The sequence below is a fragment of the Pararge aegeria genome, chromosome 21 (assembly GCF_905163445.1).
Source record: "Pararge aegeria chromosome 21, ilParAegt1.1, whole genome shotgun sequence".
Classification (NCBI taxonomy): Eukaryota; Metazoa; Arthropoda; class Insecta; order Lepidoptera; family Nymphalidae; genus Pararge; species Pararge aegeria.
Window position 1 is genome coordinate 1511927 of NC_053200.1, and position 17620 is coordinate 1529546.

Here is a 17620-nt window from a genome sequence, read left to right on the forward strand (position 1 = left end):
TTGAACTTTCAAAATTAATTGAACCAAGTTCATTGTTACTTTAGCAGCATACTTGACTGCATTTCACTTTTAGAAACAAAATTCTATATTTTAACTGTCAAATCAACTAACTGCAAAAAAAAAATAATACACTAATGGGATTTAACCTTTTTTATTTTTTAAGTAGTGATAATAATTATAAAGTTTTTAAATTCTCTTTAGACAAAAAGATTTGGCTGGTTTGACAATTAAGATACCGATTTTAAGTTCTGCTGTGTTCTTTTCAATCGTACCCCCGTATGTAATAAAGCATGACTTTTTCAGACAACAATTTGTAGAAGTACTTTACCGTACCTAAGCATTAGCGACAAATCTCGACCTGGCTCCCCGACACGTGTCAACAGTCACGATGAACTCGGGCGTTTTCTAAAGATACGTCGATTCGACCCCTTTTCGCCATAATCGTCTATTCACGTGAGCATGCCTCGAATCTCAACTAGGCGAGCTTTACGTTCATGGAGATTATCTTAACACGTTTTTTCATAACACGCGGGGAATTGTATATAATGTATTGTCTGATCGTCAATCTTTTCATATACCTTTTAGAATAGGTAGATATTAGTGTTAGTTCCAAATTCTTAACCTTTCATAAAATTTAACTATTATAGTGGCTAAAGGTGGTTGAATGGTGTTTATTTTTTTTCTATTCTTCGATATTTTTCCTGACTGAACTGAACTGACTGAACTAACTAATTTGTATCTTGTCGCTCTAGAAGTAACTCTATACGTTTTTTTTGTAATTTTGTGGCTAATTTTTAATTTTATTTTACTTGTTGTGAACCATTAACAAAAAAAATTCGTCAATAAAAATCTAAACAAATTAGTGCCCATAATTCAATTTGATGCATTAAATAGCCAATTGTTGTATGTTTTTTTAACCAATTAAGCCAAATTTTAACCTTCATTAAACACCAAACATAAAATTCTTTATTGATAGAGACAATATATCTAAATGTCTATAAAGCAAATAAACTATAATAGTGAAAGCCTTTTCACTTCATCTAAAATAGGTTAAGTAGCTAACCGCTTAAAATCAATGCCTATACGACATACTAAAACAAAACCATACGTAAGCACTAGTGTAGTGTAAATATAAGTCGCACCATTTTTGTATTTACCAATTTGGAGTGTCCATATACAGAAGAAGATGATTATTGTTTCATACCGTACCGAAATAAATTCGTGGTCATACATCAGTTTTATGTACGCCATTTAACGCTTTATTGCACCCATGTTACAGTACAAAATCGCACGTACATTTTTCTCATACGGAGCAATAAGTTTGGGTTTTCGTAACTAGTTACTAGCTGGGCATTATTTGAGTAATAATTTATTACAAGTGATTCGGCATCTACGGTTGAGATTTAATGGGTCTTTTAATATTATATTAATAATGTTTATTATTTGAACAATTTGAATTATAATAAAGTTAATAATAACTTTTCTTTACTATCAAATAAGATTAACTAACGGACAGTATACACAATAATATTATTATGGGAAAATACTTAGTAATCAATTAATTTATACGAAATACAGCAAGGTGTTTGAAAATAAATTATGCATGAGAAAGTACCGCGTTGGAATCGAACATGACTAATTTCGAAGGAAATTGACGGAAAATGTTATGTATATTACTATTAATGGTTATTTTTGGAAGAATGTCAAGTAATAAGTGTACTTCTATTTGAAAGCATAAATAATCTGATTACCTCGGTAGATAGTACCACTGTATTGTAACGCATTTTTGGTAAAAAGCTGAAATATCTATATTTCTGAATTATTATTATTATTGTGACAACACTTAATAGCATCTTTTAGATTATAAAATGTAATAAATAATTATGATGGAATGTAATTGTGAGTCTCTTGTATTTACTAGCTTGTCTTTTTTATATACATTCTTTTGCTATGTATATTTATTATGCTATATAAATTGTATGCCTTAGTTATTTGAGAAAATGATGATTATCATTCTAGTACTATAAACACAAAATTCATACAATAAATTAGTGCGAGGAAAAAATGTTGCTTTACTTCAATGTTCTTTCAACATAGTCCAGTAAAAGTTTAGTGCAAAACAGAATTGGCGTTATTACGGAGAAGATGAAACTCCATACAAAATTTATCATGAAATGCAACAAGGGACAGTTATTGCATTAAATGTTGAGAAATAATATCAACAATAGTTTACTGTGATTAGCATCATTGTAAGTGTATATAACCGTGAATTACGAAATATGATGGATAGACGAACCGCCTACAACACTGAGTGCGATAGAATTTAAATCAAATAATAATTGCATCAGTATCTATTCAATAAGGCTTTAGATTTCTATGTAGCTATTGACCAAGAATGGTTGTGCTTTTTCAACATAATTGCTAGATAGCTTGTAAAAAAATCTGGCATTAATTTATTATATGTATTCCTTTCATTAAAAACTATCACTTCGATTGGTAACTTACATAATTTGTTAATGATTGCTTTTTTAAGCTCTTTTTCCACGGACAACGTCGCTAAGAAAATTTTAAAGATTATGTTTATCTTAAGATTAATTGTCAAGAGATATGCATAATTCTTAACCCGTTGTGGAGTGTGATACGTTTAAACTTTCATATATCTCTTTAATGGGAGAGAGGACTTGTCCAGTAGTGTAACACTAATAGGCTGTTACTTTACGCAAAATAGTGTCATCAAGATAGCACCAAAGTTATTACATTTGTAAGTTGTAACATAATTGTACGATATATTTAAATGTATATTTTATAGCTCTATAAACTCATTTCTTATGAGTTTATTTACAATCCGGTTTTTATATTACCTCGCAGTTAAGTTAAAAATTGTGTAGATATTGCCATAAAGTGGTAAATAGACTGCATTCGGGCACGAACATATTCATGACTTATACACAATTTATATTCGCTTCCTAGTACAGCGATATCTCAGCATTTTCTCTAGTCCTTATTTAACATATATCGCGTCGACAATGCTCCTTAGAGACGGTTATATTTAAATTTAAAACAATTCAAAAGATTTTACTCTAGTATTTTCTTTTCTATTTAGAAGGCTTTTGTCCAGCGCTTTCTTTCTTTTAAATCTCTCAATTTGCCTTGTTGCGAACCTTTTTAAGTATTGCTGTTTATTTTAAAGTACCTACTGTGTTTCATTTTGTGTGTCCTTTTAACTATAATTTCTTTATAAAGTGTCTTATTATATTACTAATGTAATGTGTGTAATGTTATAATTAACTTTCACGCGCCTATTCGCAAGACTTTCTTAAGTCCATACTAGCATAGCTCTGCTATTTAAGAAGCTTGCTCGTTGTGCATAATATTTACGTAGAGAACCAGCTATATTTTCAGCTATTTTTCCACCAAGAATCATTTTATAATGCAATAAGCATAAGAGAGATAAGTTAAGAAAGGTCATTTTTTTCTTTCTCGAAACGTTATCTATATCAATTTAAAAGGTATATCAAATACATAAATATTTAACACGCCCCAATAATAATTTCAATGTAACTAGAAATTTTTCTCAATAAAGCGCAAGATGTCGTCTGAAAAATTCCATTCTTTATTCTCAAACGAACCCGATCAAATTGCTTCAGTAATAAGGGTCTGCCTTAATAAAATGATCGGCGAAGCGTAAATTTGATATAATATTTTGGGAGGTTCTATTTATTTCGAGCACCGAATTATTTCTTCGTCTTATATTTTATTTTCATCACAAAGTTCTCTGAACTTATTATATTTAAACGTTTTAATGTTCTAATCAACTTTTTATTCATAAATCGTGATCTACTTTTAGCCGCGCCTTTATCTCAAGATTTAAATTAGTAGGCACTAGGAAGTTATTAATCTGTATAATTTTAATAGTATCTGTTGATTAATAATTGTTCGTTACCTACTTTTATTACTACATAATTGGATGAAGTTTAAAAACTGTAGCCTAATGCTCGAGTACCTTATGTATTTATAGCAACGTACTTAAATTATATTGTTTCGATATGTGATAATAATAAAGGTTACCTACATTTTTATTTTGTTTAAATTTGGCAAATTTATTTAATTCACCAAATTAACATAACATTATAATTTTGATACACCAAAAGCATCGGCTGCTCTTCACAGTTACAACCGTCCTTTCGCTTTATTGCAGTTGGATAACTAAGTATAATCTTACCAATTTCCTCCAGCAACACAAAGCTACAATTTGAATGATCACATCAAATTACTAGGGTCTTCCAAACATCATTTATTTCTGGTTCATAATGTGCCGGGGTTTCCAATTCAAAGGGGTCTCCAAAAAGTTTCATTTCTACTATTGTAACTCATTATCAGCGAACACAAAAGGACTCATCTGGTAAGGCCCCATTACAATGAGGCCCGGCCTAATCGCCATCCTCGAATGCTTTTGTTCGTCGTTAAAGGACTGGGGATTGTCAACATCTTCATTAATATTTTCCCGTGCAACGTATTATTCGCTAAAACTCTTAAGAGCTTAAGCCTTTCGACTAAAGTGTCGGGTTTAGCATGCCTTTCGTTTATTGCTATCATTCTGATGCCGTTACAGGGTCTTAACTAGAGATTAACAGTGGCAACATTTTTATACTTAATCTAGGGCTTCAATAAGGCCTACTTTCTACATTTATTCGTAATGAAATGTTCCGGTCAGCGCAAACTTATGGTTGGAAAATGTACTGTTTTCCGCTGAAATGTTCAATCTCTCATCTTGAAAATATCGTCAAATCATTAATAATATATATCAATTAATAAAGGGCCAACCGTTTATTTTTCAAAGTTCATGATGTAAACAACTATACGTCAACATCGAATATACCACTTGGTTTGGATACCAATGACAAAAATAGTGACATGACATTCCTACCCATAATAATATAATGTGACCTAATTCCCCGAGAATCAAACACTGGTTACTGGTAACTAATTTGCCAAACCGGCTATCATATTATTTCAGAGGTCAACGTCGCGTTTACTAATGCATGTTTTAAAAACTTTGCTTAAAACCAGTTCTTAAATAACTAGACTTAAAGAATTCGCTCCTAAGGAAGTAGTTATAAATCATCTTTTTAGAACTGTTCGCTACGACCTCCAGTCGCGAAAACCCCGGAATTAAAAACGTGCTTCAAACACGGAAATCCAATACCTTTTGACGACCTCTGTAGCGCAGAGGTAGAAACAGAACTACTTGGACTTGGTTCCTGGCTATAGGTTCGTGTAAAATTAAGTTTTAGCCTTACTTCATCCCCTCTCTCAGAATGAGATGGGCTTAGGCTGTATCACTCTGACCTAGTGCGGATTCGTAGACATCATACGCCTTTCAGAACACACCAGCATGCAGGTTTTCGTCACCTTAAAGCAAATGTTATATTATTCCTTAAATAAATAAATGTATAGTGTTTAAAATGTCTACCAAATAATATATTAGACGCTTAACCACGTTTAACACTTAGAGGGTTGGTGTGTAATGGGTCTGTTTATGAATTAATAATTATTTCTTATTTGGTCTAGTATGGCAGAAACCTTCTACTGAAAATTACCACCCTACTAACGATCTCTGTAAATTTGTATTGATTATCTCCAATGGCTATCAGCCGGAAAATCCCATTTGATACCTCTGGGTTAATCCCGAAACATTAGAATTTATTTACTGTCAAGTATGAAATGACAGTGGTAATAATTAAAATGCTCTGTTGACCTTGGTGTGTGTTTTCCATAAAGTATCTAAATTCTAACCAAAAATTTAATAATAATGTGGAAATTAAGCTAATCTATCACATGTCCATACATGGCGTGAATTAAGAGGTATCTGGATCATTTGTTGAAACGTATTCGTATGTCGCATCGTAAATCCATTTTTAAAGTTGGTGTGGCATTTCGATGGGTAAACAAACAATTAGTCTTGCAAACGTTATTAATAAAACATGAGCATTATTTCGCTGATTTAATTGCGGATTGTTTACAGAAACGCAAGCAATATAGGGCTGTATTGTGTTCATTGAAATATTAAAATGGTTTAACTGATATTAAGGCGATACCATCATCGGACCCCGTATAGTTAATATTGATGACTTTACATATCAAGTGTTGTCCCAACTAGTACAAATAAGAGTTAAAACTGCATAAAGGCTGTATAATTGTATAGCTTGCTAGCTGGGTGCTCTGCAGTCTAAATGTAATTATTGTTATTGAATACTTTAATAGGTCAACGAGACGCTCAATCGCGACCTAACCTTTAAAGCAAACGCTGTACTATATGGATATTACCACAGATTTTTTACAAAAGCGCCCTGTTCCTTGAAAAACCAACACCAAATTTACACTATCCTGTGAGATGAAACCAAAACGGTGTGCCACCAAGCAACCTTGTCAAAAATTTATAAGTTTTTATTTATCTTTACATAGTAAATGAGTTTTAAACATTGCTCAAACTTCTACATTGATCCGAAACTCAACCCAAAGTAATGTCTCCGACTCATAAAATAACAGTACCCACCTCTTTGCCGGGGAGTTCGATAAGCGATATGTAGATACGGACCAAGTCGTTAGTAACAACTAGTATGAAGCATATCGTGTTCAGGAAGAGAAGTGGTTGCCCTTGTATTGCCAGCGCAGTCAAACGACGTGCGTTGACGCTACTCTAAATAGAAGGTTGCTTGCCCGTATATAGTCGCCACGAGTACTCTTGAAACCGCTGTATTAGGTTCCGTAACATATTTTTTCCTTTTAAGAATCGTGGATAATATTTTGTTAATATGTTCTGCATTTTTTTCCTGTAATATATATGTAGCCTACTGGCTCCAACTCTTCGGAGCCATTCGCGTTTTAATAGGTTACTTGGTTTAACCCTAATTTATAGTTTTGAGGCAACACTTAAGATAGTGTATTGTTCAACAATATGCAAGTGCACGGTATTGACAATCATTTTTATTACGAGTAGTAGAAGAGAATTAAATTAGTTTCCACGGCATGGGGTCAGGCTGGAGATAGATTATTAATGCAAACAACTCTTGACAAAATTTTCTGTTAAAAAGTCGATAGAGCACACAAAAGTTTATATGGTGTGTATATAAGGTTATTAAAGGAATACATGATAAGATTTAGCTTAGCTACTACAGAGACTACTATAGTTGATAGTTGCCTGCTTACATGTTCAACATCATGATGAACATAATAAATATCTCACTTCTGTCCAAGGTTGGAAGAAGCCGAAGAGTTTTTTCAAGATCAAGACTTTGACAGACAAAATTGAAATAGAAACGCTTATTTCTTCGGCGTTTTTTAAAAGAACAATATTAAATTATGTTTTCAACCAAATCTGAAAGCACAATACAGAGACAAGCCTCACAAATTAACAGTATCTTGTTAGCAGTAAAATTTTGAAGCAGTAAAAACTTGGGAGGTTGGGAAAAATTAAATTATTTCTGCAAATCCAGTGTCAGTCCCTGAATACATAATAAGACATTTAACAAAGTAAATCCCGCAAAGCATTGAGACCCGAAACAAAATGAATAAAGCTTTTTTGAGCATGAAAAAGGATGATTCAACGTCAATCTAGTTGTAGTATTGATCACCAACCCAACCAACGTCTAGATTGCTGACATAATAGCAGAACCAGTACATAATTTAAAAAAACATGACTGCCGAACACTGCTAGAATTTTCACATTTGAAAATTGCGTCACAGAGCCGCCACATTGAATTTTCAAGCAAAACAATAAAAGCGTATCACAATGATAAGGAATTCTAACAATACCCAAATCTGCTCGGGTACTCAAAAATTATTCTAGCCATTCCTGGTATTTGTATAGTGGTTTTGTGCGACACACACACAGACAGCAAACTATCAATCCTACTTAAAATAACTTTCATCCAGGCCAGAGAATTTTTAAAAACTTTTAAAAAGCAGACGAAGAAGCGGTCCACAGCTAGTTTCATAATAAAAGAAATGAAGGACAATAAGTCGGTGAATGGTTTATAATAGTTGTTTAAATGCTGGCCGGTCTACATTTATTTAATGCTTTAATGATAGTTTAGCTATACTTGTCGGTATCAAAGCGTTTAGTGTGCGTTAATTAGTGGGTTTTATCTAGAGTACTGTTCGCGTATGGATTCGAAAAAAAATGACAAAGGTTTTCTGTAATGATTATCACTACTTTTAAAGCAATGCTTCGCTTCAATTGTGCCAAAATATGTGATATGATGCAGCTTACAGCACACTTCTTTTGGCATTAATGATAAAATGATTGACCTAATTTCAACTAAGTTTGGCATAAAGGAATTAAATTTCTTCTCACCGGATACTTTTATCCCAAAGATAACCACTATTATTAGAAGTGTGGCAACAACGCATAAATAGCATTCGTATTGACGTAGGAATATACTTGAATAGCATATGCGAGCAAAACCACTAAGTGTTAATGTGTTACATGTATTGTCAATGTTCATGATAGAATACAGTTTGAGTTACGTTATCCGTTAAATAATATGATTGGTCTTATGTTCTTGTCTAGCCGAGCCACTCTAGCTGGACACTGAAACATCGATTCTAGACTCCAGGAACATTTTACTTACTGTGATCTAGGATATACATGATATTGAAAAAGCAGCAAAAAGTTACAATAGATATGAAGTACCTAATGCATATTCACGATTTGTTACGATTTCCAGTTGCTCCACAAATTGTGACGGCAAAAGTGTTTTAATAATAGTATTAGCATCGGTAACCTGAATACGTTCAAGTGGTGCTGCAAAAAACCTCCTACCTAAGTAGAGTTCACCTTGAAAGCCGTAGTGGGCGTACCAAACTTGATTTAGTCGCCATCTGACAAACCCTTTTTTTGTCCTGAATATAAATAAGACGAGCAAAAAATATAAAGTCGAGAGATTTTTTCCCCCTCGCTACTACCAATGGGACCGAAGCCGAGTTTAGCGAAAGTAAGATTTGAATAATAAAAGACATATTCGCTTATAGTGCGGCGCTGTTGTTATGTTTTTATATCGCAAAGATTGTACGCCCGAGGTTTTTGCGGTTCGCAAAAATATGCTTTCGAAACACCATCCATGTGTTTAGATGTGAGGAAAATGCGAACTGTCGGACGTCCTCAATACTTCCTTCACGATTCGATAATGACTTCCTGTGTTGGTCGTCCTTCTTCGTCAATGTTTTTACAATAATCGATACAGATGCGGAAGCAGTGCACTCGAGCTCTCGAATGTTTCACAAAATACGCGCCAGATGATTTGAAATAGATTAAAATTAGGTCACGCGTTACACGAACCAAGCTCACCGAATTTGTATTATCAGTCAATTACAAATTCGGATAGCGTATACAATGTAAAATTTTCCTCCGCCCGACAATTACAATAGATTATTTATTCTAGTTTGTAATAATAGTAATAAATCCTATGATAACAATATCATTAATAGTAAGGACGCGGACTTAATGGTGCAACGTCATGCATACTAATTATATACAGGCAGCTCTTTGCCAGAGCTCAGCAATCGGACATGCCTGAAATAATAATTACGCTCTCCGCATTTTAACTGATAACACTGATTTCCTCGTTGAACTTAAATCTTTATAGTAGAGATTTTCCTCGTTGAAGAAATTAGCTCACAAGATTAATACATTTTATTTCTTTGTCCACAGACAAAAAAGAACAACCCAAACCACATCAAGAGGCCGATGAATGCTTTCATGGTCTGGTCGCAGATCGAGCGCAGAAAAATTTGCGAGCAAACCCCTGACATGCATAATGCGGAGATATCCAAGAACCTTGGCCGCGTGTGGAAGACGTTAAACGATGAGGAGAGGCAACCTTTCATTGACGAGGCGGAAAGGCTCAGGCAGCTACATATGCGGGAGTACCCCGACTACAAGTACAGGCCCCGCAAGAAGACTGCGAAACCAGCGCAAAGAAGCGGTGCCGTGACGAAACAAAAGCGCAAACAACGCGCCGATAGTAACAACAATAGAGGTGTCTCCAGGCGACGAAGTCGACCGATACCTTCCGTGCCAAGCGTACCCGTCGAAACGCCTGCACCTCCTCCATTGCCCGCATCCCCAGCTGGATCCCCGGATTCCCCCGAATCTGCCTGCTTTTATGATGACGCCACGCGGCGTGACCAGACGGATCTCACAGATCTTTACTCGATCACGGACTTGCTTCCGTTGCCCGCAGACTGCGAGGTGGATCTCGACGCGCTGACGGATATGGAGTCCTTCGAGACGGCGTCCTCTTCCTCCGGATCGCACTTCGAGTTCTCGTGTACGCCCGACGTGTCGGACATGCTGAGCGAGATTGGCGTGGCGGGCGACTGGGATGACCATACGTTTTCGTCGTACCTCACGTCGTCCTAGAGCGGAGCCGGGTCGCCACGGCCGCTGGCCGCCACCACTGATCTCATGTTCGAGCCGCCGCCCGGGGGCTGACGACGCGGCGACCGGTCGCCGCCCCGCCTAGAGAGTGCCTACATCCAATTGACGTGTCGACATTTGGATTCAATGTACAAAGTTATTTGATAAGATTCGAGGGTGAAATTTAATTTCTAAGTACACCGGCCGCGTGGCCGGGTTCATCTTCCTTTTTCTCAGTTATTCCTTTGTGTTGAATGCGAACTATTTGGAAACGGCTCCCCGGCGCTGTGCTGGGTTTTAAAATGTAGGCTGTGAGTTGGTTCTCGTTGTAAAGTTTTGCTTTTCTTAATGGTTTTGTTGAAAACATTTGGGGTGATTTCCAAACGGCACGTCTCAGACGCATCTCAGTAAATAATCCGTCTTACTCTCCGTCGCCTGATTAGCATGCCACGGTCCAGTCAGGCCGCTCGTCGCATGCTCGCCGCGCGTTGTCGCGTCCGTATTCTATACGTGTACATTACTCGACTTGGCTTCTATTCTAAGTTCGCGATTCCTATGCCGCTGTTAATTTTACGTTATTAACAATTTACTGTAAGAACGGTCGTTTATTTAAATTTAAAAAGTTAGGTGAAACAATATTTCGATCGAGTAATAGAGACATAGGACTAGGTTATAGTCACGTTCGTCTTACGTTGTATTTACTGTACGTAAGTTCACTTTATATACTTTGATGCACACATAGTTAATAGTTCGACATTATAATTTTACATTTGGAAGCTAATCGGTATGACAGTTGAAGAATTTCGGAGTGCGGGTTTTTCGAGTAGGAGTTTTTGTTGGGAGTCCCTCGCTGCGCTTAGACTTTGGTATTTGCTATTGGAATAAGCCACGCGTGTATTTTGGTCGACAGGGCCACCCTTTGTATTTACTGCGCGCGTGACTTATTCCAAATTCATTGGTAGCACGGCGAGGGTAGTGTAGGTGTTTAAAGTTGATACGTCTTGCTATAGTGTACGTTAGGTCGTTTAAGGTAAGGTAATTTCCGTTCAATGGTAAGATACGAAAAAAAAAAAATGCAAAGAAACGATGGCACCTCAAGATCGATGCGAAGGGACACTGTTCGACTTTCTTCTTTCTTTCTACATGTTCATGCTTCAATATGTAATAACGTCTATAGAAAGATACATATCAATAAAGGGGGTGTATTAATTCGCGGGACGGTGGAAAAAAAAAACTTATCGTATGAACAAAACACTAGTTCGGTTCCAAACAAATGTTTTGCTGTTTCAAACTCTGTGATTTACTTTATGGATTTTCTAAATTATAAGGTTCTAGTGGAGACTGATATCGCATAGATTAGTTTTAGCATCGCTAGCTTCTCTATTCTGTTTTAATTTTTAGAACTGGGCATAATTTTTGTGAGGAAAAAAACAATACGTACCTATTTTTGATAATTTGCGTTTCTGTGGGGATCGGGTTGCGGTCTCATTACCGACATACACTTGCAATTTTTATTTCTAAAGCTAGGTAACGTTTTTTAAGAATTTATAGTTGCAAATGTCAATACGGCGTTGGACCCGATGTCCACAGCAATGCACGAGCTAAACCCAATTTGTATAAAAATTCGCGGAAACTGTCAATTCATTGAAAATGGAGTCAGTTAGTTAGCGGGGTAATGTTTCTGAAACGAATATTACCTCAGTCACTTTAAGATGTAATTATAAATCTTCTAAAATATACTTTTTCAGATAACGAACAATATTTGTAGATAATCTGTGTCCCTAAGAAATATTCAATACAGTAAGAGATCCGTTGTGCTGATTGATAAAAAAAAGAAAATGCTTTACTTATATTATTATATTCTTATAAATATATTATGTAAAAATGACTTCGTGTATTAACTTAGTAGGTGTCTACGAAATCCAATTATTTTTAAAGAAAATGCATAAAAATACATGTTATCTATACATTATAGTAATGTGAATCTGTAAGGAAAAATTCTTGTGTGTCGTAGAGCGATATTATATTATACATTATACGGATAGTGAAAAGAATAATTAATAAATTTGTGCCTAATGAATAAACTTAAAAATTTTCAAAATATGTATATTTTAGTGATGCTCAACATAACTTTATAAGCTCGTAGTGATTTATTAGATGCAGTGTAAATCGTAAAATTAAGATTTTGTTTCGGATGCCAGACATGCATTTTGAGTTAATTTCGCTTTTTTGTAAGTTTGCAATATTGTTTAAAATCACACATGTGATCATACGGCCACGTATTCATAAGTATACAAATGTTAAGATACAGGTATTGTACTGTTTCAGATGTTTCTGAAAGTAATATGTCAGGGGACTTTCCGTCCACATCAGTCGTGTAAACGTGTATTACCCATAGTCATGTTTCAGAAACCGCAAAAATTGATACAACTAGTTTATGTATCTGAAACCTTGTGTATTTACATGATGTACACTTATGAGTAGGGGGTTATATCGTCATATTTTGTGATCATAATTTTAGGTAGCAGCAACCGTATTTAATCGATGTTATTTAAACTCACTCAAGCAAATTTATATTTAAGGATGTAAACTCTGAATGAAGCTTGCTTGTCCACCACATGTTGACGTGAAGAGTCGCATTAATATAAGCATTCACTGCTACATATTTTTCCAAATGTACATAAATTTGAAATATCATCGTTTCACAAGGATTTTTTTAATTCACCAATTTGGAAATTGATGTGATAGTAAATGCTCTTATTACAAGATTGATTATTACGTTGACAATAATGCTTCCTTCTACGATTAACAATGGTAATATTTTAATTAGCAATAATCCTCAAAATTTTGAAATCCCACCCAAATAATCAGATTTACGTACAGATTTAAATATCAACTTCATACAAAATCAACATAATTTAAAATACACTAGTTAAAATATTAATTAATTCAATGAATTAGTCTAGTAGTATCCACCATAATACATTACTAGTTTGGCTTATCTATCCTGTGCAAGTTTTTAAAAATGTTTAGCTTCGGTTACTTCAGATTACTTTTGGCTTATTTTAATATTTCACTTTTAATAAAAATATACACTTTAAAGAATTAAAGCAATAAACTAATAGTTACACAAACGCTCAAATTAGAATATTATCTCCTCTATGATATTTATAGTTCAATCAGTAATATCATGGACTACGTTTGAAACAAAATGATTGCCTAATTCACTTTATAAATTATGGAAGACATCTATAATAGCATTGTAGTCGATTTCTTTGTTTCTAAAATTGTCGATCTCTACCTTTTCATTTTCGAAGTTTTGATAGCGAGGAGGATATTAGATATTATTATAACCCCAAAGTATTTGTAAAGCAACATCGAATTTACTGTTGTATTTAGCGCTTCTTGTTGTGGTTCTTCAATAATTGGAATTATCAGGGTTTCGATGTTTTCGTTCAAATAAGGATTGTAAAAAAACCTTTTGTATAAAATTGTCTCTTTGATTCCCTGGTGTGATCTTTTCTTATAATGTTTCCTAATACTTTGCTTGAAATATTAGGCTTTTTCCTTCGTAGCCTTTTTGAAAAATCTATCAAGGTATTTTAAAGTGTAAATAAATAAGTATTGAAACTGTTTATAATAATGTAAAAGTCAAAATAAAGCGATACTGTGAGAAAAAATTAGAGGGTACTAATATGCGTCTCAAATAAAATAAATATCACGGAGACGTAGTTAGTTGTTGTAGGTTATATATGTAATGAAAATAATTTTATGTATAGAAATTGTTGTATACTTCATTGTATCTAAACTTTTCCAACTTCATCTTTGGATATTTGATTGCAATCGTGTAGATTACAATTAGATGATCAGAGATGAAAGTTCTTCTGTTAAGATCTTCAATTCTTTGAATTTCATCAACTTGATTACTAATTGGTCTTAAATAAAAAGGCGCTCACTATGTTCCGATAATAAGATCCTATAGGAACCAGAAGTGATCTTGAGATATAATCTCCTTTTAAAACAACACAATACTACTATATGTAAGTTGAACAATAGAATTGAAGATCCCCCAAGCTTTGCCTGAGTCTATGCTTAATAAATCGCTTGTCATACAAGTAGATTGGTGTTTTCTTAATGAAACAATATAAGTAGGTTATAAATTATGTATGTTTAACATTATAATACATAAAATAAGTCATTAATGCGATTCGATGGAAAAAAAATGTTAGTGATTCATTCACAGAACTGAAAACGTTAAAAATATTCTCGTTATGTTGTTTGAAAATAAAATTGATCGTAATTACGAGTATTATATCTCTGTAATATATGTATGTATCACTGTTGTTGATTTATTTAATAAGCGTCTTCTATCGTAAGATTTATTTAAATTACATTTCAATACTTTGAGACACAACGAAGGAAATTCTGTTCTTTAATAGCACATAATCTCTGTAATTAGTTAATAATACTACCTGATATATAATTGGTGTCTATAAGATGATTATATTTAACCATAATATTATTATATATGTCAACTTCAACAAGTAGTGAATGCATATTAATAATTATATAAAATATCTGAATCGTTGTCGACGTAGATGTGTCGTTAATAAATAATTATTATTGGTATGGTAATAAAGCTAATGATAATTGTAAAGTAAAACGAAAACTTCGCACAATCTGAGGCAAGGAATTAACATAGGGATAATAGAATAGGTATTAATTGTAATATAGTAACTGATAATGTTACAGAATTAAGTGTGATAGTTATTTTTACGTTCCATACTATTTACTCAGAAAAAGTCTTCATTATGTCGATCTGTTAGGGACTTTGTTTTGCTTTAATTCGTATTCTTGATCATTCGGATACATAACCACAGAGTTGTAGTACGTATTGTGTATATTTTTGTATAATAATATTATTATTTGAATTTCTATTATAACTTTGTTTTTTTCAGAAGTTGATTGAACACTGTAGGATTTTCGATCAAATTTATAAGGAACAAAAATTATTAAAAAAAATGGTCCATTAAATTCTATTGAGTAATATTAAGGTAATTATTACGAGTAGCAGCAAATGTATACTTAAAAATGTGTGCTTACGATTTGTATTATCTGAAAGGAGTACCTAACATGCCAAACGAATTCAAACTTTTGAAGCTAAAAAGCATGGCTTTAAACGTAAAACTGGGACTGAAGTTTCATTGTCATTTCTATTCTTTTGTTCTTGTACCATTGGACATTGTAAATACCTTGTTAATAAACTACTTAAGGCCACATATATTTTAGATTTTCTTTTTAATAAATCACACAGCGACCATGTGTTCCGAACTATTCTAGTCTTGGAAGATTTTGAGCAGGTTTCAATTCCAGATTTCGTAGAGTCCTCGCTGACCTGAGTTAGACTTTTGTGTTGTTCACGTTCCTCCTGAGGACAAAGGTGGCCTTTTCGTAATTGATACCTGATTTTTTATGTTTTTTTTTTTCAATTGATACCAAAAAATAATGAAGCTGTTAGACACCGTTACCGATGGATCTCTCTTTTTTAGCACTAAACAGTTACGGTCTTTTGGCTTACCAAATAGTGGAAACACTTCTGGTGTTACCAAATTTGAAATTGGTTCTAAAATTTTGTACATAATTAGAAACCATCGTTGAGTTTAAGTCATTAAAACGCACGGTTCTCTAATATTTTATTGGAACTACCCTCTATATATTATTGGGTTGTGTTCCAACGAAATCTTATTATTCAGCAATAGTTTAATTAGTTGATAAGTTATTTTCAATCGAGGATGTAGTCTTAACCAAGCTCTCCCTCGTACGTTGTATAAATTATATTGATTGGTATCTATTAAGGTACATACTGTAACTGCATATATGTACGTAGTTTTTTAAACTGTTAAGTATGAAATAACATTACCGTAGTTATGGAGTTAAGGAAAACGTGTACATTTTGTATCGTACTTTGTTTCAATAATGAATATATATTATTATATGGTAAAAATAAATCATCCAGTTTTTAAAAAATAATCAGATTTTTAATTGAGCCTATTTTTTTCCTATCCTTGTAGCGGGTTCCCTTTGTTTTGTGCTTGACTAAAACCACCAATGAGCTTAAAAGTGATGGTAAAATCGAAGATGAAACACATGGACCGCATAGAAAACATATACCACCTTATTAATAAACGTGGCATAACGTCCGAATAGTTACCCAGTGTTAGTGCCACTTGACAACTGATATCACCTTTCAAATTTTAGGTCGTGTCAAAAAACTGCGAAAATATCTTCAACGTTTTCTAACTAAAGCACTGTTATATTATAATAAGGTGGATAAAATTTATAAACTTTAAGCCACGCCCTGTTATTCTGAAAATGACATAAGCAAAATCGCTACGAAATTATTTAAAGATGTCACGTTGACATACAAAAACGTCAAAATGCGTAGGTATAAAAAAGTGCAAGTATCCAAGCACGCACATACCGTCGTACGTCGGTACCCGTCACAAGGTGGGGTGCAGCTGCGCCGAATCTGATTTACTCGAACCTAGGTCATGGTAATAACTTGAATAAAACTGAGGAGTCCACCAATCCACACTTAGCCAGCGTGGTGGACTACGGCCCTTCTCAATGTGGAAGGAGACCCATGCCCTGTAGTAGGCCTTAAGAATTTTAGACGTTTGATGACGTCATCAAAAATGAATGATGAAAAGTCTAATATAAGGAAGGGCATATAAAATTAAAGCTATAAATTTGAATAATAGTCGGGTCGGGAGGCCCGGGGCGTTCTCGAATCTTATTTGTGAGTTTGCTTAATTAAAGCCTCTTTAGAAGGTCACAGAAGGTATTATAGAAAAAGAGCTAGCGGGAAATACGATGGATCTACTAGAGACTATGATAATGATTGTAAAAATCCCTTTTGCTATTCAAGCTCTTAAACAAGCTCCTAGTTTATATTAAGTGTAAGGAGAACTGTTTTTATGCTCCTAGCCACAAATCTTAATATATATAAATCTCCTGTCACGATGTTTGTCCGCGATGGACTCCTAAACTACTTAACCGATTTTAAATAAAATTGGCTCACCGTGAGCAGTCTGGTCCAACTTAAGAGATAGGATATTATAGATCTTTAATTATAGTCGCAATTTTTTTTATTGCAAATTATTTGTCACATGTTATATATATATGTATATATATACTACA

General features: G+C 34.0%; 1 protein-coding gene across 1 annotated transcript in view; it reads left to right on the plus strand.

The window, feature by feature from the left end:
* LOC120632985 (transcription factor sem-2-like) overlaps window positions 1-16450 on the plus strand; it is a 139174-nt gene extending 122724 nt beyond the window's left edge. Inside the window, exon 2 of the mRNA XM_039902995.1 lies at window positions 9713-16450. Coding sequence (XP_039758929.1) covers window positions 9713-10423 — 711 coding nt within the window. The 3' untranslated portion in view covers window positions 10424-16450. The remainder of the gene's footprint in view (window positions 1-9712) is intronic.
* The last annotated feature ends 1170 nt before the right edge of the window (window positions 16451-17620 follow it).